Source organism: Topomyia yanbarensis, chromosome 2, assembly GCF_030247195.1.
Source record: "Topomyia yanbarensis strain Yona2022 chromosome 2, ASM3024719v1, whole genome shotgun sequence".
Taxonomy (NCBI): Eukaryota; Metazoa; Arthropoda; class Insecta; order Diptera; family Culicidae; genus Topomyia; species Topomyia yanbarensis.
Window position 1 is genome coordinate 229,714,427 of NC_080671.1, and position 17,774 is coordinate 229,732,200.

The 17,774-nt window shown below is 35.1% G+C and overlaps 2 protein-coding genes across 3 annotated transcripts in view; both read right to left on the reverse strand.

Moving 5' to 3' along the window:
- LOC131682957 (cartilage oligomeric matrix protein) overlaps positions 1-17,774 on the reverse strand; it is a 1,738,261-nt gene that overhangs the window by 130,412 nt on the left and 1,590,075 nt on the right. The window lies entirely within an intron of this gene.
- LOC131682959 (uncharacterized) lies at positions 12,508-13,250 on the reverse strand. The gene is made up of 3 exons (XM_058964794.1): positions 13,092-13,250; positions 12,910-13,036; positions 12,508-12,842 (listed from the first exon to the last, which is right to left on the reverse strand). Exons 1-3 carry the CDS (start codon positions 13,172-13,174, stop codon positions 12,708-12,710), a joined length of 345 nt encoding a protein of 114 aa, XP_058820777.1. The 5' UTR covers positions 13,175-13,250; the 3' UTR covers positions 12,508-12,707.

Consider the following 17,774-nt stretch of genomic DNA (forward strand, 5'->3'; position numbering starts at 1 on the left):
GCTCCATAATATCTTTTACACGTAGAAAAAATCCAATACTGTGGAACTACACCATTTCCGGGGAATCGCTAGAGAGAATGACAGTTGTCAGAGACCTCGGTGTACTTCTGGACTCACAACTGACATTCAGAAATCATTACTCTCATGTTACAGCACAGGCAAATAGAAATCTCGGTTTCATTATAAGAATCGCCAAAGAGTTCACTGATCCATATTGTTTGCGGGCACTCTATTTTTCACTTGTGCGATCTGTCTTGGAAGCTTCAGCACCCATTTGGTGTCCTTACACAAGCATTTGGATCAACCGAATTGAAGCAGTGCAAGCAAGATTCCTCCGTTTTGCTCTTAGAACTCTGCCGTGGCGTAACCCAACAGAGCTACCACCGTACATCGATCGCTGTCGTCTGCTCGATATGGAAACCCTAGCCAAAAGGCGAAACACATTTAGAGCAGTATTTGTTGGGAAGATATTAACTGGCCAAATAGATGCTCCAGATATTCTCTCACAAATAAATGTCAATGTGCCCCCGAGAAGTCTCAGATCGCATAACTTTTTAAGACTCGAGTTTCAACGCACCGAGTACGGTCAAAACGAACCCATTAGGGCGATGTGTAATGTTTTTAATAGTGTTTATGGCCACTTTGACTTTTCTGTGTCTTGTGATGTTTTCTAAAATAGACTAAGAAGGTTGACTTAGATTTTAAGATTCATTTTTTGTAATATTTGTATTTTTTATTTATGTAATGCTGTGTACTATGTTATTATATTTTATTGTAGTGTGAATCCATTGTAATCAGGTGTGAATATATGAAAAGATAATGGGTTTTTACGCCCATTTGAGGATTGCTTCTGAAGTATATCCTGAAATGGGCTTTTCCCATTAAACTACATTTCATGTAGACCAACATAGGTCAGATGAAAAATAAGAATAAATAAATAAATAAATAAATATTAGAAAGGCAAAAATGTACCAAAGTCCAAAAAAGTCAATTTTTGTCAAACATCTCAATGTTTCATGCATTTTAAAGACATTTGGCATCAAAAATACAAATTTGATTTTGAAATTTTTCATTTCATTTGTGCAAATCGATCCAGCCATCTCTGATTAACAAAGGTTACATTTTTTTCCACATATACACATACACACACATACATACACACACAGATATTTTCCGATCTCGACGAACTCAGTCGATTGGCAAATGACACTCGGCCCTCCGGGTCGGGATTAGATTGACGAATTTTAGAGTGAATGAGAAAAGCAAAAACATTTTTAGCAAATGTTGAAAGTTATGCATTTTTTTGGTGAGCAGTTCTATGTTTCATAGACATTAAATCAATTTGAACTTCGCTTCCTATTAACTAAAGACCCTTATTACAGTACATTTCTACAAAAACAAGCTCAATTTGAAAATAAATCTGAGGATTATGATTGATTAAAGAACTCTGGAATTTTCTATTGGAATGTTTCCAGGCAAGAATTTGATATTTATGCAATTAGACAACTGTGAAATCAAGACCAATAGATCAGTTACATATCAGGACCCCATTCCGACAATTTATCAAAAGTCCTCATGATGTTTACAACAACAGGTTATCAATGTACGGATCAAATAATTGTTATTGTAATATTGAATTAAATCAGTCTGCATCAATAAATTTTCAACTTCAATCCAATATTTTTTTGGGTCTGGTGGGGGGGGGTTGTATGGTGTTAAACCCCAAAACTTTCTCTTGGCTACGCCGTTGCTTGGAGTTATTTATTTCGCTTTTCATTTGCCGATATGTTTCAGATCGATCCGATGGTTATAAGTTAGAAAAAATGCAGTCAGAAGGTTCGTACAAATGAACATTTTTGTACTGATAAGTTATCAAGTTCCTTCCAGACAACTTGGAAGTGTTCGGTGATTATTTCTAGCGGTTGTAGATAGAAAAATGAAATACAAAATTCGATTTATCGAAATAATGTTTGGCTTATTTCAATGGATTATTACTATATTGAACAATAAATAGGCGACAAAGAGTAATCCACAAACAACAAGCCATAACTTTTAAAGTATTCAAAAAAGATATTTGAAGTCTTCAGTAAAGTTATTCGCAAAAGTAAGAGCTACAGAATTGCTGAAGGCATCATTTCGATATAATCACTTCCAAGAAAATTTGTGAAAATATCTCACTCATAGGGAGATTAATCAGCAAAAGCACAATACCAAAAGAAAGGTCATATTGCCTCCATTAAATTCTCCGAAGATACTATTGACCTAAAATAAGCCGTTTTGGCGTTAATAATAGATTATATGTTTTTGGTCATATTTCTGGCAATGGGAAATGATAAAAATCTTTCGTCCGCATTTAAAATTAAATATCTCTTTTGATAGTAGTCCGATTTCAACAATCTATAGCTTGTTCGAAATGTATTCGTTAAACCTGTCTAAAAACATATAAATTGTTAATCTATATTATCAATTTCGGCAGATAATTCAAAAAAACTGCAAAAAACGCCATTTTTACGCATTCAAACATTCATATCTTGGAAACTAAACATCAGAATCAAAAACAAATTAATAGTGTTCATACTGTTTTTTAGTTCTTTCATTCAAAATTGGTTTGGATAAGATCGGTTCAGCCATTGCTGAGAAACACGAATGAGAGTTTGTCCGTTACATACACACACACACACACACACACACACACACAGACATTGTCCCAAATCGTCGAGCTGAGTCGATTGGTATATAAGACTCGGCCCTCCGGGCCTCGGAAAAAATCTTGAAAGTTTGAGCGAATTCTATACATTTCTTTTATAAGAAATGTAAAAATATAAGTAAAATGAACGCAGATGAACAAAACGAATAAAAAGATGCGGAATGAAATAATTAATTAAAATGAAATGGAAATATATTTGAAGCTCAAAACATTTTTGAATAAAGAAAATGAATAAACCGGATTGTACGAATTTGAGAACCATTGCATCAACAAGTTTTGAAATGTTTTTGAAAATCCCATCTTCTGAGAAAAGGCTAATAAATATGCAATGGACTTTCTAGGACTTCCATCGTTTCTTGGTTTTATTCTTTTCGTTTTCATGCTTCTTTACTTGACGGCGTCGCACAGTGGCTGGAGGCTGGCCAAAACCTCAAAAATTTATTTTTGAAATATTCATATTTTATATTTTTTCTAAATTTCTCATGTATTGAATGATGTATATTCAAAATTTTATTATCATTGGATAAGAACACGATTTTTAACATGAGTTTAAACGTAGCAAAGTCCGAACTTTTTAATGATTTTCATTTCCGAAACTACCATTGCTCTGTTCACTTCAAATGCATGTTGCTCTTTTGATTTTGGTCCGATTTTAGCACAACTAGTTTCATTGTGTAGAAGAACGAAAGAATTTGCTTGGTGAATAAAATACATTTGGTAAATTTGCTTGGAACTATGACTTTTTAGTTTAAATATGTTTGAGGTGGTCAGATCAAAAATACTTTTTTCACTAATGTATTCTGTACAAATTTCGGAATCATTTCGGAACGGTCACATAGTATACATTCTATGGGAAATAACCTCTACTTTTCGAATATCATGGTCTCGTTCTGCGCCTAGGTGCGCAAAAAATTTTAAGGAGATTTCGAAGCTTTGTTGCTGATATGGAGGGGCATGGTGTTTTGTGTAAAATAGTTAGATAATCTACAGTAAACCAAAACGTTATACAATGGATTTAAAGCAGTGTTCTTCATTTTTTATGATATTGCTGACATTGGTGAACAGTAACGGAAAATCTATCATAAAAACGGGATCATAGTTATAAGAAAGGTTCAATGACACTGTATGGAAAAATGCATTTAATATTTTATGACTTTTGACATCAAAAACGAGCTCCGCACCTCAAAATTTACTTAAATTGTGATTTTCAGCCAAATTAGGTAACATTTGAGGTTTTGTCCGACCTTTGTTTGAAGACCCGCCACTGTGCGTCGTTTTAAGACTATATGGTGTTTCTACTTTATTGTTGGACCTTAATTAGTTATCAGGAACCTGGAACGTTCAATTTGCTTTGGAATTCGAAGTTTACTTTTTGGTCACATATTTTCTTGAAAAAAAGATTCATGTACAGAATAGAAATTACTGGTCCAGTATTATAACGCGCAATTGAATATAGTAAAGTGAGACAAGGTCATATGTGCTTTCAAGCACCTTGAACAGAGAACGACAGAGGGAGAATGCGATTCGTGAATGAGACAGGTAGATATTTCAAAGCTTTTATTTGCATTGAAGTAAATAGTGTAAAATGTCTAGGCTATGTCGATAGCATAAAAGCCGTGCATTCAGTTGAATGCAATGCAGTCTCTTTCCATTCATCCTTATAGCTTTCATATTGTTTCGTTCGGAACTCTCGTGCAGGAAATATGGATAAATAAGTCCTATACAGACCAATACTGTGAAAAAGAAATGGTTCAAACTACTCAGTATATCCAAATATGGACGACGATAAGTTAGAAGACACATTGTAGTTGCATACCCCATCGAGAGTGGGTACTTTGGGAGACTTATTTTTTTGTCTTTGATCCGTTATTTTTCATGAAAGTTCGTACCAATACAACGAATGTGCAGCTGATACAACTCATGGTTCATTCGTCTGCGCAACGTTCCGTCTTCCATCTGCACGCCACCATAGATGGTACGCAACACCTTTCGTTCGAAAACTCCAAGGGCGCGTTGGTCCTCCACGAGCATAGTCCAGGTCTCGTGGCCGTAGAGGACCACCGATCTAATCAGCGTCTTGAAGATGATCAATTTCGTGTGGCGGCGAATTATGTTCGACCGGAGCGTCCTCTTTTCTGATTTCTGATTTTCTGATATAGCCATAAATTTCCTTAATTATAGTATAGATACAGGCTTCGAATACAATTGAATTAAAGTTGAGTTGATGTAGCAGCAGACAAAAAATAGTTTTGTTTTCTCAAACCTTCGCAATTACAATTAATAAATATTTCAGATTGGCAGAAGATCTTTTCACGCAACTTAGAAATGGATACAGAAATAGCTAGGTAGATGCGATAGAAGAGAGAGAGAGAGAGAGAGAGATGGTGGGGGGGGGGCGTTGAGGAATGTCAAATGTTGGTTAATGCAGTGACATTATTTTATAGGTATATTATTATGATATATTGATTTCTTACATTCTTATCATAAATAATGTAAGTAGTAATTTTTGCGCCATAACGGTATAACCTAAATGTTGCAAAAGATCTAAATTTTCGCTAGATTTTTGGGCTTCAAACATACAGTTGCTTTCGATGACGCCACGAGTATAATTATATGAGAAATCTTTGATGTCACTACTAGGTGAACTACTTGTTGATCTGTGTATTGATATACAATCCAACATTTACCTCATGATTGAACGCAATACCTAATCCAAGGAATAAATACTAGAACTCACTGTTTCTTTATCAACACATTATTTTGTCTTTGAAGTGAACTAATATATTGATTTTTGAGAAATAGTTAATTTATTATAAAGGTAATTCACAAAATGTTCTCAACATCGAATTCCTTGAATCACGTAGATGTGTTTTCATACCCCGACATTCAAAATCGGTTTAGTTTTGCCCCTAAAACACCAGTAAAGCAATACTCTGTATGAAACAATCTCATTTTTAATTAGTGGAAATTGGTAAGCAAGAACTAAAAATACAAAATGGTTAATATCTCCGCCGCTCGTGCACGGATTTACACAATCTATAGCTTGTTAGAAAGGTATTTTTACAAGCTTTCTATTTGTGTGCAGTTAGTGGAACAATATTGTACTGTTCGAAAGTTATTTGCAAAAAACCTGCTGTGTTTTGACAAAATCGCCCATATCTCAGAAAGTAAACAACGTATCGAAAATCAAAAATAATAGTGTCAAATGGCAACGTTAGGCCTTTCATTTTAAACTAATTTCATTAAGATCGGTTCAGCCATTGCTGAGATAATTACATGACATTTTGTACATACATACATACACACACACACACACACACACACACACACACACACACATACAGACATTGTCTCAATTTGTCGAGCTGAGTCGATTGGTATATGAGACTCGGCCCTTCGGGCTTCGGAAAAAGTTTTCAAAGTTTGAGCGAATCCTATACATTTCTTTTGTAAGAAATGTAAAAATATCAAGAGCTGAAATTTCAATGCTTAGTTTTCAGCCGCTTTGGAAATTTGAGTAAGCGCTATTGAGTATGAACTTCAAATCCATTCGAAAATTTGTTTTTCGAATCTTTTGACTCAGCACAACATATATAACTCCTTTAGGAAAATTTAGTTTTCCCCTACACAAAGGATTGATTGAAGAATTTATATATGTTATTAACGGATCATTAGCAAAAATTCGTTTGTATTTCTATTTTATTGGCCATTTTTCTGCATTTCCAATAAATTGGTTTAACCTTTGAGATTTCTTGCACTGATATTGTCCCATGCTAATTTGAGCGATTCTCTGAGTCCTACCACTATCCCATATAGTATGTGTTATCAAAAACATCGCGAAGCATTAATAGCAATATGGTTCACTTCTGCATTTCTTAAGACACCACACTGGCGCCACCATGGCACAAAAGGTTACTAGTACATTGTAAATTTTGCAGTACATAATGACAATTCTCAGTTCAACGCAATACATTATAGTAGAGGTGGCCACATTTCTAGATTAGGACACTGAAAATAATCGAAACGATAAAACCATATGCAATTAAACATCATTATTATGTGCGTTCTCATGTTAAAAAGTAAAAGAAATGATTTCCCTTTGAATTTCACATGAAAATCCATTAAAAAGCATTTCATGTGGTGTTTCAAATTAAATTCAAACAAATTCCACGTGAATATGACATATTTATTCATTGAATGATCATTGCCATACTATTGAACTTTCCACATGACTTTCGCATGAAAAACATGTAGTGCATTTCTACATGTAGAACAATTGATTTCACCGATTTTTCTGCTAATGAAATCTATAAGTAAAACAATGTGATATTTACGTGATATTTGAAAATTTTAGTCAACGGTATTTCTTATGATGTTGATGTGCTTTTCACACCATGTTCGCATGAATTTCATTTGAAAACCATATCTCCCACACTCGAATGAATATTCAAGTGGCAACGGTGTGTATTTAATGTGTTTGTGGATTGAAATAATTCAATAGATTTCCACATGATGTTAACGTGTTAAGTTTTTTCAGCGGAGAAAACTTTTTTGGATTTATTTTCTTTCCAGCAGGAGAAATCTACATGATTTCTTTTTTATGATCATATTTTAGAAACTACATGAGATAACGATCATTGCGTAGTCTGACCAGTTCATTAAGAGGCACAGTTTACAGAGAAAAAGGAAACAGAAAAATATTTCGCTGACGAAAATGCTGGACATCTCATTCTCTGCTTACATGTATTTGGGATAATTTTTTCTAACGCAGCTGGAGAAGATTCTGGTAGTTTAAAGCAGCATCCCCAAAATGTAGCTGATACAAAAACAAATTACACCGTAAAACCCACGAAATATTTTACACTGAGCTCCAACTATTGATTCTTACGTTGCGCATGCCTGGCAGCATAATCAAGGTTTCAGACACACAAATACCAACACGTTAGGAAATGAACAATTTGCCCACGGCTTACATGTACTATGCTAGCTCGTTAAAGTATAAACATTTGACGAGCGCGCGTCATAGAAATCGATGGCGAAAACAATAATATGAAATTCCTATATTGTTTGCTGCTAACGAATGATCGACACCTGATAAATCACAAGGAAGCTAAGCTGATGTCCAATACCTTCGCTGTGAACAGAAAATTACGGTAGGATATGTTTTCTAAGGCATGCTGCTAAATTCCCGATTTACGCTAATAATCACATAGATGCACTGATGATCCACTGTGTCTAGTGTAATTATGCCGCAATTTACCCATTGCTTACTATTTTTTCCACCATGAGAGCTCAGATATTGTCAATTAACATCATTCGAGAAATTCGTTTGTTTATCTCAACGATTTCTCTGACGTCGCCGAAAACTGTCAATTCGCAGAGTAGCAAGCCTCGTTTCTGTGAGCCGTGCAATTTGCCCATCTTTCTCTTCTATACTTCTTGGGCGCGTTTGACATTTCAATCTACGGCGCACGCTAATCGCAGAATGATTGATATTTATTGAGATTAAAAACCTTTTTCGTCTACAGATGGCATTACATTTATGTCCTTTGTGATTCGTATGGGATTTACAGGAGAATTGTTAATATACAATATTTGATTAAGTTCTAAATGTTCTCCATCGATATAATACCCGAAGAAAGCGATAAGAGTTATAAGAAATGTATCATCACACTGTTAGGTGGATTCAAAGCGTTTTTTTCATTCAGCATTCTTTTAATTCATTTCAATTATTTGACCTCATTTTATCTAACGTATTCATTTCATCTTTTGTATGCATTCCGATCAGTTTGTTATCTCATGCATCTTATTCGTATCATTTACTTAATTTATTTATTCACTTTTTTCTTGTTATGAAATTTTATATTATTTTTCGGGTTCACAAATTTTGTTCATTTTAATAATCTGACTAATTTTGTTCAGTCATCCATTTGATTTATTTCATCTGGAACGTTAATCAAAAGCAATTTAATTTATTCTATTACTTTTTAATTTCGCTGATTTTTTTCATTTAAATCATTTTATTGTTTAAAAGCAAACAAAATGAAAAAAACATGATAAAATATATTGGAAATTTTTTTTTATTCATTTTATCACTTGCTTTATTTTGTTTATTTTATTCATTCTATGCATTTTATTGATTTTATTACCCCCTGCATACCCTGTTATTTATGAACAACCACGTTTTCAAACAGCTATAACTTTGGGTTTTGACAAGTTTTCCTCACAAAAAAAGTAAAACTAATAATTATGATTATCACCGTTTATTTGAACGCTAATAGTTACAAAAAATATACGTAGAACTGATGTTATTGCAATAGACCTTTCTCGTCAAAATTTTTTATTTGTTGAAATGCTTCATTTTCCATCCTCAAATCAATTCTGCATATTGTCACGATGATTTGATGCCTCTAACTATTGAAAAAATCAAAAAGTCTTCGAATTGCCCATTTCACCCGATATTCTCATGCCTTATCTTACCCTATTTCTCCATACTATTACACCATTTTGATGAATTTCGAGTGGGGAAAAAAGGATTCATTCAAAGCTGTCAAAAACATTGTTTTGATTTGAGTGAATTCTTCCCGCAAGCAAAAGCAAGTGCAACTTACACGATTCAGCTATTTCTGTCAACGAAGCAGTTTGCTAACGTCACGTCATCGATACTTTAGGATGATTTAAATACATTTATCTTAGGCGCATTTACACGTCCTACACGCCAAATATTCCGTGTCGTCGTTGTTTCATGTACTTTCCCGTAAAAATTGAATTCCACTCATTTTGACGTTTCGCTGGCGTGCTGCACGGAAGATCGGATCATGTAAATGGCACTAAAAATGATAAATTAATCGAAGCGTTCCGATTGTAATACGGAACCAGTCGATGGCGAAGATGACGTGGTTAGAATTTTAGAACCGGTTACTGGGATTTCCAAGTTGGAGTAATCGGTTGCCGAAGTAATAGAATAAAACATGGTAACCTAAGGTATGGACTTGATCCGCAGGCTAGAAGAATTCGTTCGCGAATACTGGCATCGAAGAAGGTGTCAGCACATGGAATGTAAATCCAGTTGTACTACCAAACTACCAATCAGACGAAAAAAAGAATACCTCAAAGTGCAATGACTGGAAACTATATATTCCGGGAAAACGCTTTCTGAAAAAAAAAACAGGAAGCAATTTTTCCTCATATTTGCCTACCACAAGCAGTTAAAAAACGAACATATAAGAAATTGAAGACAAAATTAATAACTTAAATGGACGATTAAGTCGTAACAAGTAATCAACTCGATTGCTGACGTAGGAAAGTTTTATTTTTCTTGAAAATTTGATTTCTGGCTATTCTATCCACTATGTAGCATCCGGGAATTCTAGAGCATCAAGCTTGCAACATGTCAGGACTACAACTGTAGATATACAAAAATATTTACTCTCTTTATTTTTGTAGCTGAACTCAATTTTCTTGACATGGTAAATTGGATTATAACCACTTGCTGAATCATCAGCAGTAAATGTGCAGCAACTGTGGGGCGGCGGACTAGGACTTATCAGCAAGTACTTTGCAATGAAAAATTCCTACCAAATTTTGCAGCAGAACGTTTTTGCCCTCAAAAGGATGATTGATGAAATTTGTAATAATTTATAAAAAGAAACATTTATTTCAGATTTGTTCATCACGGTTTTCAAAAAAGTACATGTTTTCTGTTGGGGGGAGGGCTCAGCAAAAGCTACGTAGTTTCTAAGGGGAGGTGCAAGTTTAATAACGAGAAATGCTACGATAGGGGTGGGGGTTTGAAAATTCTCGAACAAAAAGCTACGTCATTTGTGTACACATTCCTAAATATGGAATTTTCTGCAAAATCGTCAAGAGATCAGCGGTCACCACACAAGCGAGTAAAAAGCATTTTTCATTTCGAAGCATGCTAAGGCCTATCAGGAATTTGATTAACTATTTAAATTCATTGAATTCTTTCGTTTCTCATCAAATTCAAACGTGCCATTTACACGATCCGTTCTAAAATATCTAATAAATTTGAACCGATATTTGCAGCATTTTAGAACACAAGAATAACATTGGAATGGAAAAACAAATACCGATACTAATTGTATATAATGTACTAAAATCTGCTAAACTTTTTATAAACAATCCACGATCTATAGTATATGCCACCTCTCGGGTATGATGCTACGTTCATGTAATAAAAAAAATCTCAATCTCAACTTGTTGCGAGCTCCACCTGACACTTTGCTAGGCTAATTCTGAAGATTTTTCTTAATCGTTTCTTCTATCGTAAGTTAAACATTAAACCGATGCAGAAAAGTTGGCCTATGCTGACCGATGCGACGCACTCGATCGATCGCCTGTAGCTTCTCGCCTGTGTTGAAGATATGTTCCACCAGAAATACGTGAGTGGCTTCGATTAAATTAAGTCTTTTAGAACCGGCATCCAGCGGAAGATGTATGCGGGTAATCTCGTTCTTATAAAGTCTTATAGAAATTGATGGACTTTTCCCGAAATGTTGATTTTTTTTGTGGGGGCTCTTGCCAACATCTGAATTGGATCTAAGTGACAGAAAATTCAATTTGATTATAATGTCATTTTGTGAACTACACCGCACGTCGATCAGATTGAAAACAAGTAATGTAATATATGCTGAAAGGACAGATGGAAATTTCACAAATCTTCATTTAAAAGCATAACTCACCCGACAACTAACTGATAGTGAGGGTAAACCTGTACTGCGTGCGCAGCGTATATTCTATACGAAATACATACGACTTGAAAGTGATGCCCGTGCTGTATACTTCAGGGGAAACGATGCATTCTGACATATCGGACAGAGAACCATTTTTTCAGTACTACCTAAATGCTGTACTTTGGTTTTTTAGTTTACCTTTCAATGGAAAGAATTTCTGTCCCAAATTTATCTATTGCATCGGCAGAATCTTAAACGTCTCATCTACTTTACAGTCCAGGACTTGTTAAATAGTTAGGTTTTGTTTTATTACAGCTCCTCCGTGGTCACCATCTGGAACCGGGACCGGCACATGCTTAACTCGTCATAGGTCGCAACCGTGTACTGAGTTGACACAGTGCTCTTTGCTTTCAGCTGCAATGTGATCAAGGTAGGCCAGATACTGGTCACCAATTTCGATACGTTTTCTTAAAAAATGAATGGGTTTCTGAAAAACAAGAATGCAAATCATAAATCGGCGGTGTTTTAACAAATTGAGCAGAATATAAATGAAGGCTCTAGCGTGTAATTTGGAAAATATAAAACAAATTATTACATCCAGAATACGTCCAGTAATATGTCAAGGAGATCGTCTATTTAATTGGACACTAAATTTAAGATTTTGAAACGGAATATTTTCCAAAATTTTACACTTACGTCTGATGATCATTTCCTGCGTCGTCATGGGCCATGACCATTCCATATCATTGGTGCTCTCTATGCAATGCTTCTGCTAGATAACACACTCGTAGTGACCATGAACTGTCTCGCAACCGTCGGTCGTTTCTGCCTTTCTAGAGCAAATAACGATTTAGGAGACAAATGGGGTTTTCGATTGATTGACACCGGTGTAGTGGAGTGCACTGAAACTGCACCGTTTTTGCACTTTCTAGCAGAAGTGCAGAAAACTGGGTATGTTCGATTGACACGTCTGCTAGAAAGTGCAAAACCAGTGCAATCCACTACACCGGTGTCAATCAATTGAAAATCCCAAAAGAGAAGCTGTCCTCACCAGTTCCTCAATAGAGAGCTTATCGCCAGTTCCGCAATATGTAGCTCTATCCATAGATGCATCGGTTTAATATTTGCACTTAATTAAACGATCATCAAAAATGCTTTTTTTAGACACTGTTTTTTAATTTTCTGCTCAATGGTAAACCGTAATGTAAACCTCGCACGGTGTTTTTGTGTCATGTCATCACAAATTCCAGAGAGCATGAAACTGGAGCCCTTATTGTACGACGATGATTATTGTCCCTTGGTAATCAATTTAACGCAATCGGAATATACATTCCTTCTCGAGGTAAATGGCTTCTTGGTGCTGCCGAAAGTTGAGTTGAGCAATGAACTGTCGAATGAATGGTGCAAACCTGGCGCATTTTGCGCTGTGGTTCCATCAACTAAAAACAAAAACAGAACACATTTAGAAGCCCTCGAAACCATCTCATGCAGATTTCTATAACTTACCTGGTTAAAAGCCTTTATATTCGTACACAAACAAGTTGAATTGCTCAGCTGTTTGGATTTCTCGAGAAATGCAACCAAATGTACACTTAGGGTGCTTACAGAGTGGCGGTGAGAAGCTGAGCTGGTGCTGGAATTGACATTAGAATATGAGATGCGAAAAACGGTTTTGGAGTGTTCCATACGCTAGAAAAAAGACTGCAAGTTTGACATTGTGATATAATGAACGACTTCGTTCTTCGTGAAAATTCCTATCTAGGAAGAACATCACAAGTTCGCCGCATAAAGGGTTTGCCGAACTGGTACCGGTGCATCAACTCCCGCCGGATGTGATAGTGTTGCATGAAGCATAGTCCATACATGTTGCCCATATTTTTCTCGATCGGCGTACCACTGACGGATCAACGATGAACAATATTGTTTCTTGATTGACTCAAATTAATATTAATAATGAAAACCTAACAAAATTTGACAGTGAAAGATTCATTAAGTTTGTTTACATTTACGAATGAACTCAGTGCTGCAATCCACCACTTCATTTACAGTGTTGCCAGTAATATAATTAAAAATGAGCAAAGCAGCGCTGCCGAAACTGCCATTTCCGATCTCAACATTCTTGATTTGGTGAAAATAATATTCAACATTCTTGCGTTTTGCAATTTTCAAAAATTCATGGACAAACCAAGAAAGGTCCAAAAAAGTTCATTTCAACGTAGATGTTCTTAAAAATGCAAAGTCTTTCGATAAAAAAATTGAAAAATAGGGGTAAGGTCTGACGAGAAAGGTCTATTGTTCTGATTGGATTTCACTGGAGCAGTGCTGCCAAAGATATTTTCAGTTATCGGTGAAAAATTATATTTTGATATATCATCGTTGTCTTCAAATATTGATGATAACTGACAAATTTTATCAATGTAGACTTCTTTCGGCTATCTTTTTTGCCGAATCGAACTATTGAAAACTTTGCAGGAGATGTGTATAAAGGATCAGTATACAAAAAATGACCAGCTTCTAACACTGCTAGATAAGCATATATCTTGATCAAATTAGCTTTTTCGTGTTTCTTTAAGAAAAACGGTTTTGGAATCATATATGTGCAAGAAAAATATTGTATGTATGTATGTGGATAGCCACCATCCTAGCTTGAACCTTGCTCTGCATGCGGCTCCACTTAACAGTACGCTCAAATTTCGTTACCATTCTGAATTCAGCATACCGCTGTACAAAGGGCCAAAAGGGGGGTGGCAGACCCGTAGGCAATCACACCTACTCAGTATCCGCGGGAATCAAAGTGTTTCCTTCCAACAATATGATCCAACAGATTGAATAACGAATTTTGCGATACATGTCATGCTTTCCACGGGATGGTTTGTTTGAAGAAGAGCGCGTCAAATTGTTTACAACTGTTGGAGAGGAATTTATCTGTCGCGAACGACGAACACTTTTCCTCCTTGACTCCGATTGGCTTCCACTTCATTGTCCAGTTGCAACTTCAATGATGCCCTGATGCACCCTCCCCACCCCATAAATTATTTGCATATAATATAATATAATATAATATAATATAATATAATATAATATAATATAATATAATATAATATAATATAATATAATATAATATAATATAATATAATATAATATAATATAATATAATATAATATAATATAATATAATATAATATAATATAATATAATATAATATAATATAATATAATATAATATAATATAAGTGAATATAATGAATGAGGGTGATTGACAAATTCAATAAATATATTGCAAATAACTAATTTAGTAAGAATGTTATCACAGGGAACACACGTTTATCTTGAGCGTTAAGTTGTTAATTAACGGTCCATTAAAAGTTAATTGGAATACAGGTACGACACTGAATTTTAAGGAATGACAGCTAACCTACATGTAGGCTTCAGATGGCCAACATATTTATACCTCTAGTTGGGATGTGCTGAATTTTTACCCAAGTATTATAAGTTTTGTTCGAGTATGAATGTCTGTTCTCTGTGATATAATTTAGAATCATAGTGACTATGTGGATGCTAGTATATTTAACAAATATAGATTGATTGTGAAGAAATGAATATAATGTATTATGAGTAAAAAATAAGTAATGAATTGTGTGAGACATAATAGACATAGCTTGCTTGCAAATTGTGACGGAAACAAAAAAAATATGGATATAAAAAACTAAATATAATACAAGGAATTTCATTTAACTCACTTCACAATACGTTTCATCAATTTTTCACCCATCCAAGGATGTACAACTTATGTAACCTTTGTCCCACACAACCACAGCGCTTCGGAACATTCTACACTCTGCTGTTCTGAAATTGCGTTAGCTGTAGACGAAAACCATGATAAAAGTTCCTGATATTATTCACTGCCGGATACTGTGGTGTACTACCTTCTATTGCAGCAGCAGCACCATCATGACATCGGACAATCCTCACACAACAACTTTGTCAAGCATGGCCTACTGACCACTGCCGTCTAATCACCTGTCAACCATAAGCAGTGGCGTCAAGTAGCAATACATTTATAGATCGATAATGAGTACGCAACTACACTCTATGATTATTATGATGAATATGGTCTGATTTGATGTCAATGATGGCTGCCCAAGTTATGCCAATTCGCCCCATAAGCGCTATGAACTAACAACCAGAGTTAAAAATAATCGAAGCTCTTTTTTGACGGCTGAAAATGAACCTGATGTGACTCACGGTGAATAGAAAAAATATTCATTCAAATATCCATGTTATTCATTCAGTTGAATATCGTACAATATATTCATTTCATTAATTATCTAGGAAAATGTTTTCAAATGCCGGTAAAGCATATGAAACAACAATCATCATCGCTTACATTGCGCCAGGGCCTACTTTGATGCATTTGATTCGTTGCCGCATGGTCGCTTCGTGCAATAATCGGAGACGAATGAAAATCTGCATGGATGAATGGGCGGCTTGTTCGTTTGACATTTTCAGCTGCGTCACTGAATATTGAAAGTGAATGCGGCTGAATATGATCAATTTTCATTCAATGAATTTGAATATTTTTAACTCTGCTAACAACTTTAACGTAAGTAAAATCAATTTCGTTCTCACTGTTGGCATGACTCCAACCAAATCTGAAATCCCTTGCGATCGAGGCTCGAACGTACCTAGTATTTAAAATAATCAATGAATTTAGCAAAAGAATTTTTTTTAAAATTTCATGATGATCATCATAAATGCTTTGAACTTTTGTAAATATTTATCAACCAATAAAATAATTATTATACCGACAATGTTATAACTGAAAGCAATAAAACAAATTAAGGTGTACAAAAAAAAATTAAAGAAATATTTCGAATATTTATTAATAGTTCTATTCCACAAACACTCCGGCATTCAATTAGAGAATCATTCCAATTCATTGTTTTTGTGCTAGTACGTAAAAATCCATCCGCAATTTCTAGCCAAACACGTGAAAAGGACACAAACCCGAATGATAGCCCCTCTGTTTACCCCCTCTTTTAATCATTATGGTGCCATCATAAGACTTTCCAACATTGTTTCACTACATATCGAAAGACTGATATCTAGTTTAGCCCGAGTTCTTGACGGTAAAGAAAGTAAACAAAAGGAGACTCTCACCCACGCATAGACCCCTCACAGGTTTATCTAGAATTAGCCAAACAAAATACGCAACGCACATTATATTTCATACATTGTACCTGTGGAAGAAGATACAAAACAAACTGAACAACGAATGACGATGAAATAAGATAAAGCGCTGTGTGTAGTACACATAATATGCAACATTATATAAGATTTAATAGATAATTCCAATTGGAAATCTCTCACCGGATCCTGGACAAAGTTGGTGTGTATCACACTACGTTTCGCATCTCCGCACATATTGGCGCTTTGTTTGTGGTATTGACTCGTGACGGATATTATTGTATACGTTGGTATTAATGACACCTTTTTCATTCTATAACGTACGATTGGCTTTGAATCACTACACTCAAAATAATCCACACGTTAATGTTACGTGAAACATCACATACATTCCAGAAAATGCTTTTTCACCTTAGTTTACCTGACAAAGGTAACAATCATCGGACCACGAATAAATATGAAATGAAGCGCAGGTTACTTTCATTGCTATTGTCCCATCTCTCTTACGTGGAAATCACCTACTCATTTGAATTCATTTTGACAGCAAAATTTCGTGTTCATTCTGTGATGTATGAAAGGCAAGATGGCGTCTCTTAGAAACAAATTGTATTTTTTTTAATTTTAAAATAGAATCGTTTAAGTTAGAGAAAAGAATAAAGTGAATATCTAGTGATAAGTGTTGAAAGTTTTGTAAGATGGCCACGCCAAACTACAAAGAGCTTAAAACTGCAATCTCCAGTTGGAGCAAAACAATTGGCCTTTCTCCATCGGTGGCAAAAACGATCACGGAATCGAGAATGTGTGATGGGTTTGCGAGACTTTGATGGAAATTAAATCGGTCATCCAGGAAATCTCAACGACCTCAATACTAGAGAATTCGATACGATGAAAAACCTTTGTGATCGATTCCATCTATGGATGCATTGGTAAGTTTAAACTTATAATTATCATTTCATTTTCGAAAAAAAAAATTTAATTTGCAGAAGCAAACGCCTCTTTCAAGTCAACGATTTACTTACCCTTGTCGCGGTCGTTTGCGATACATAATACAGCAGGTACATAATCAAGCCTCTATCGCTCCGGAAAAGTTGAGCCAGTATGACCATTCGATCTTATCTGTTAGATGGTCAATTAGCTCAAAATGACTGAACTGGACGTGTTCGTATATTTGATTTCTGGCGTTGGC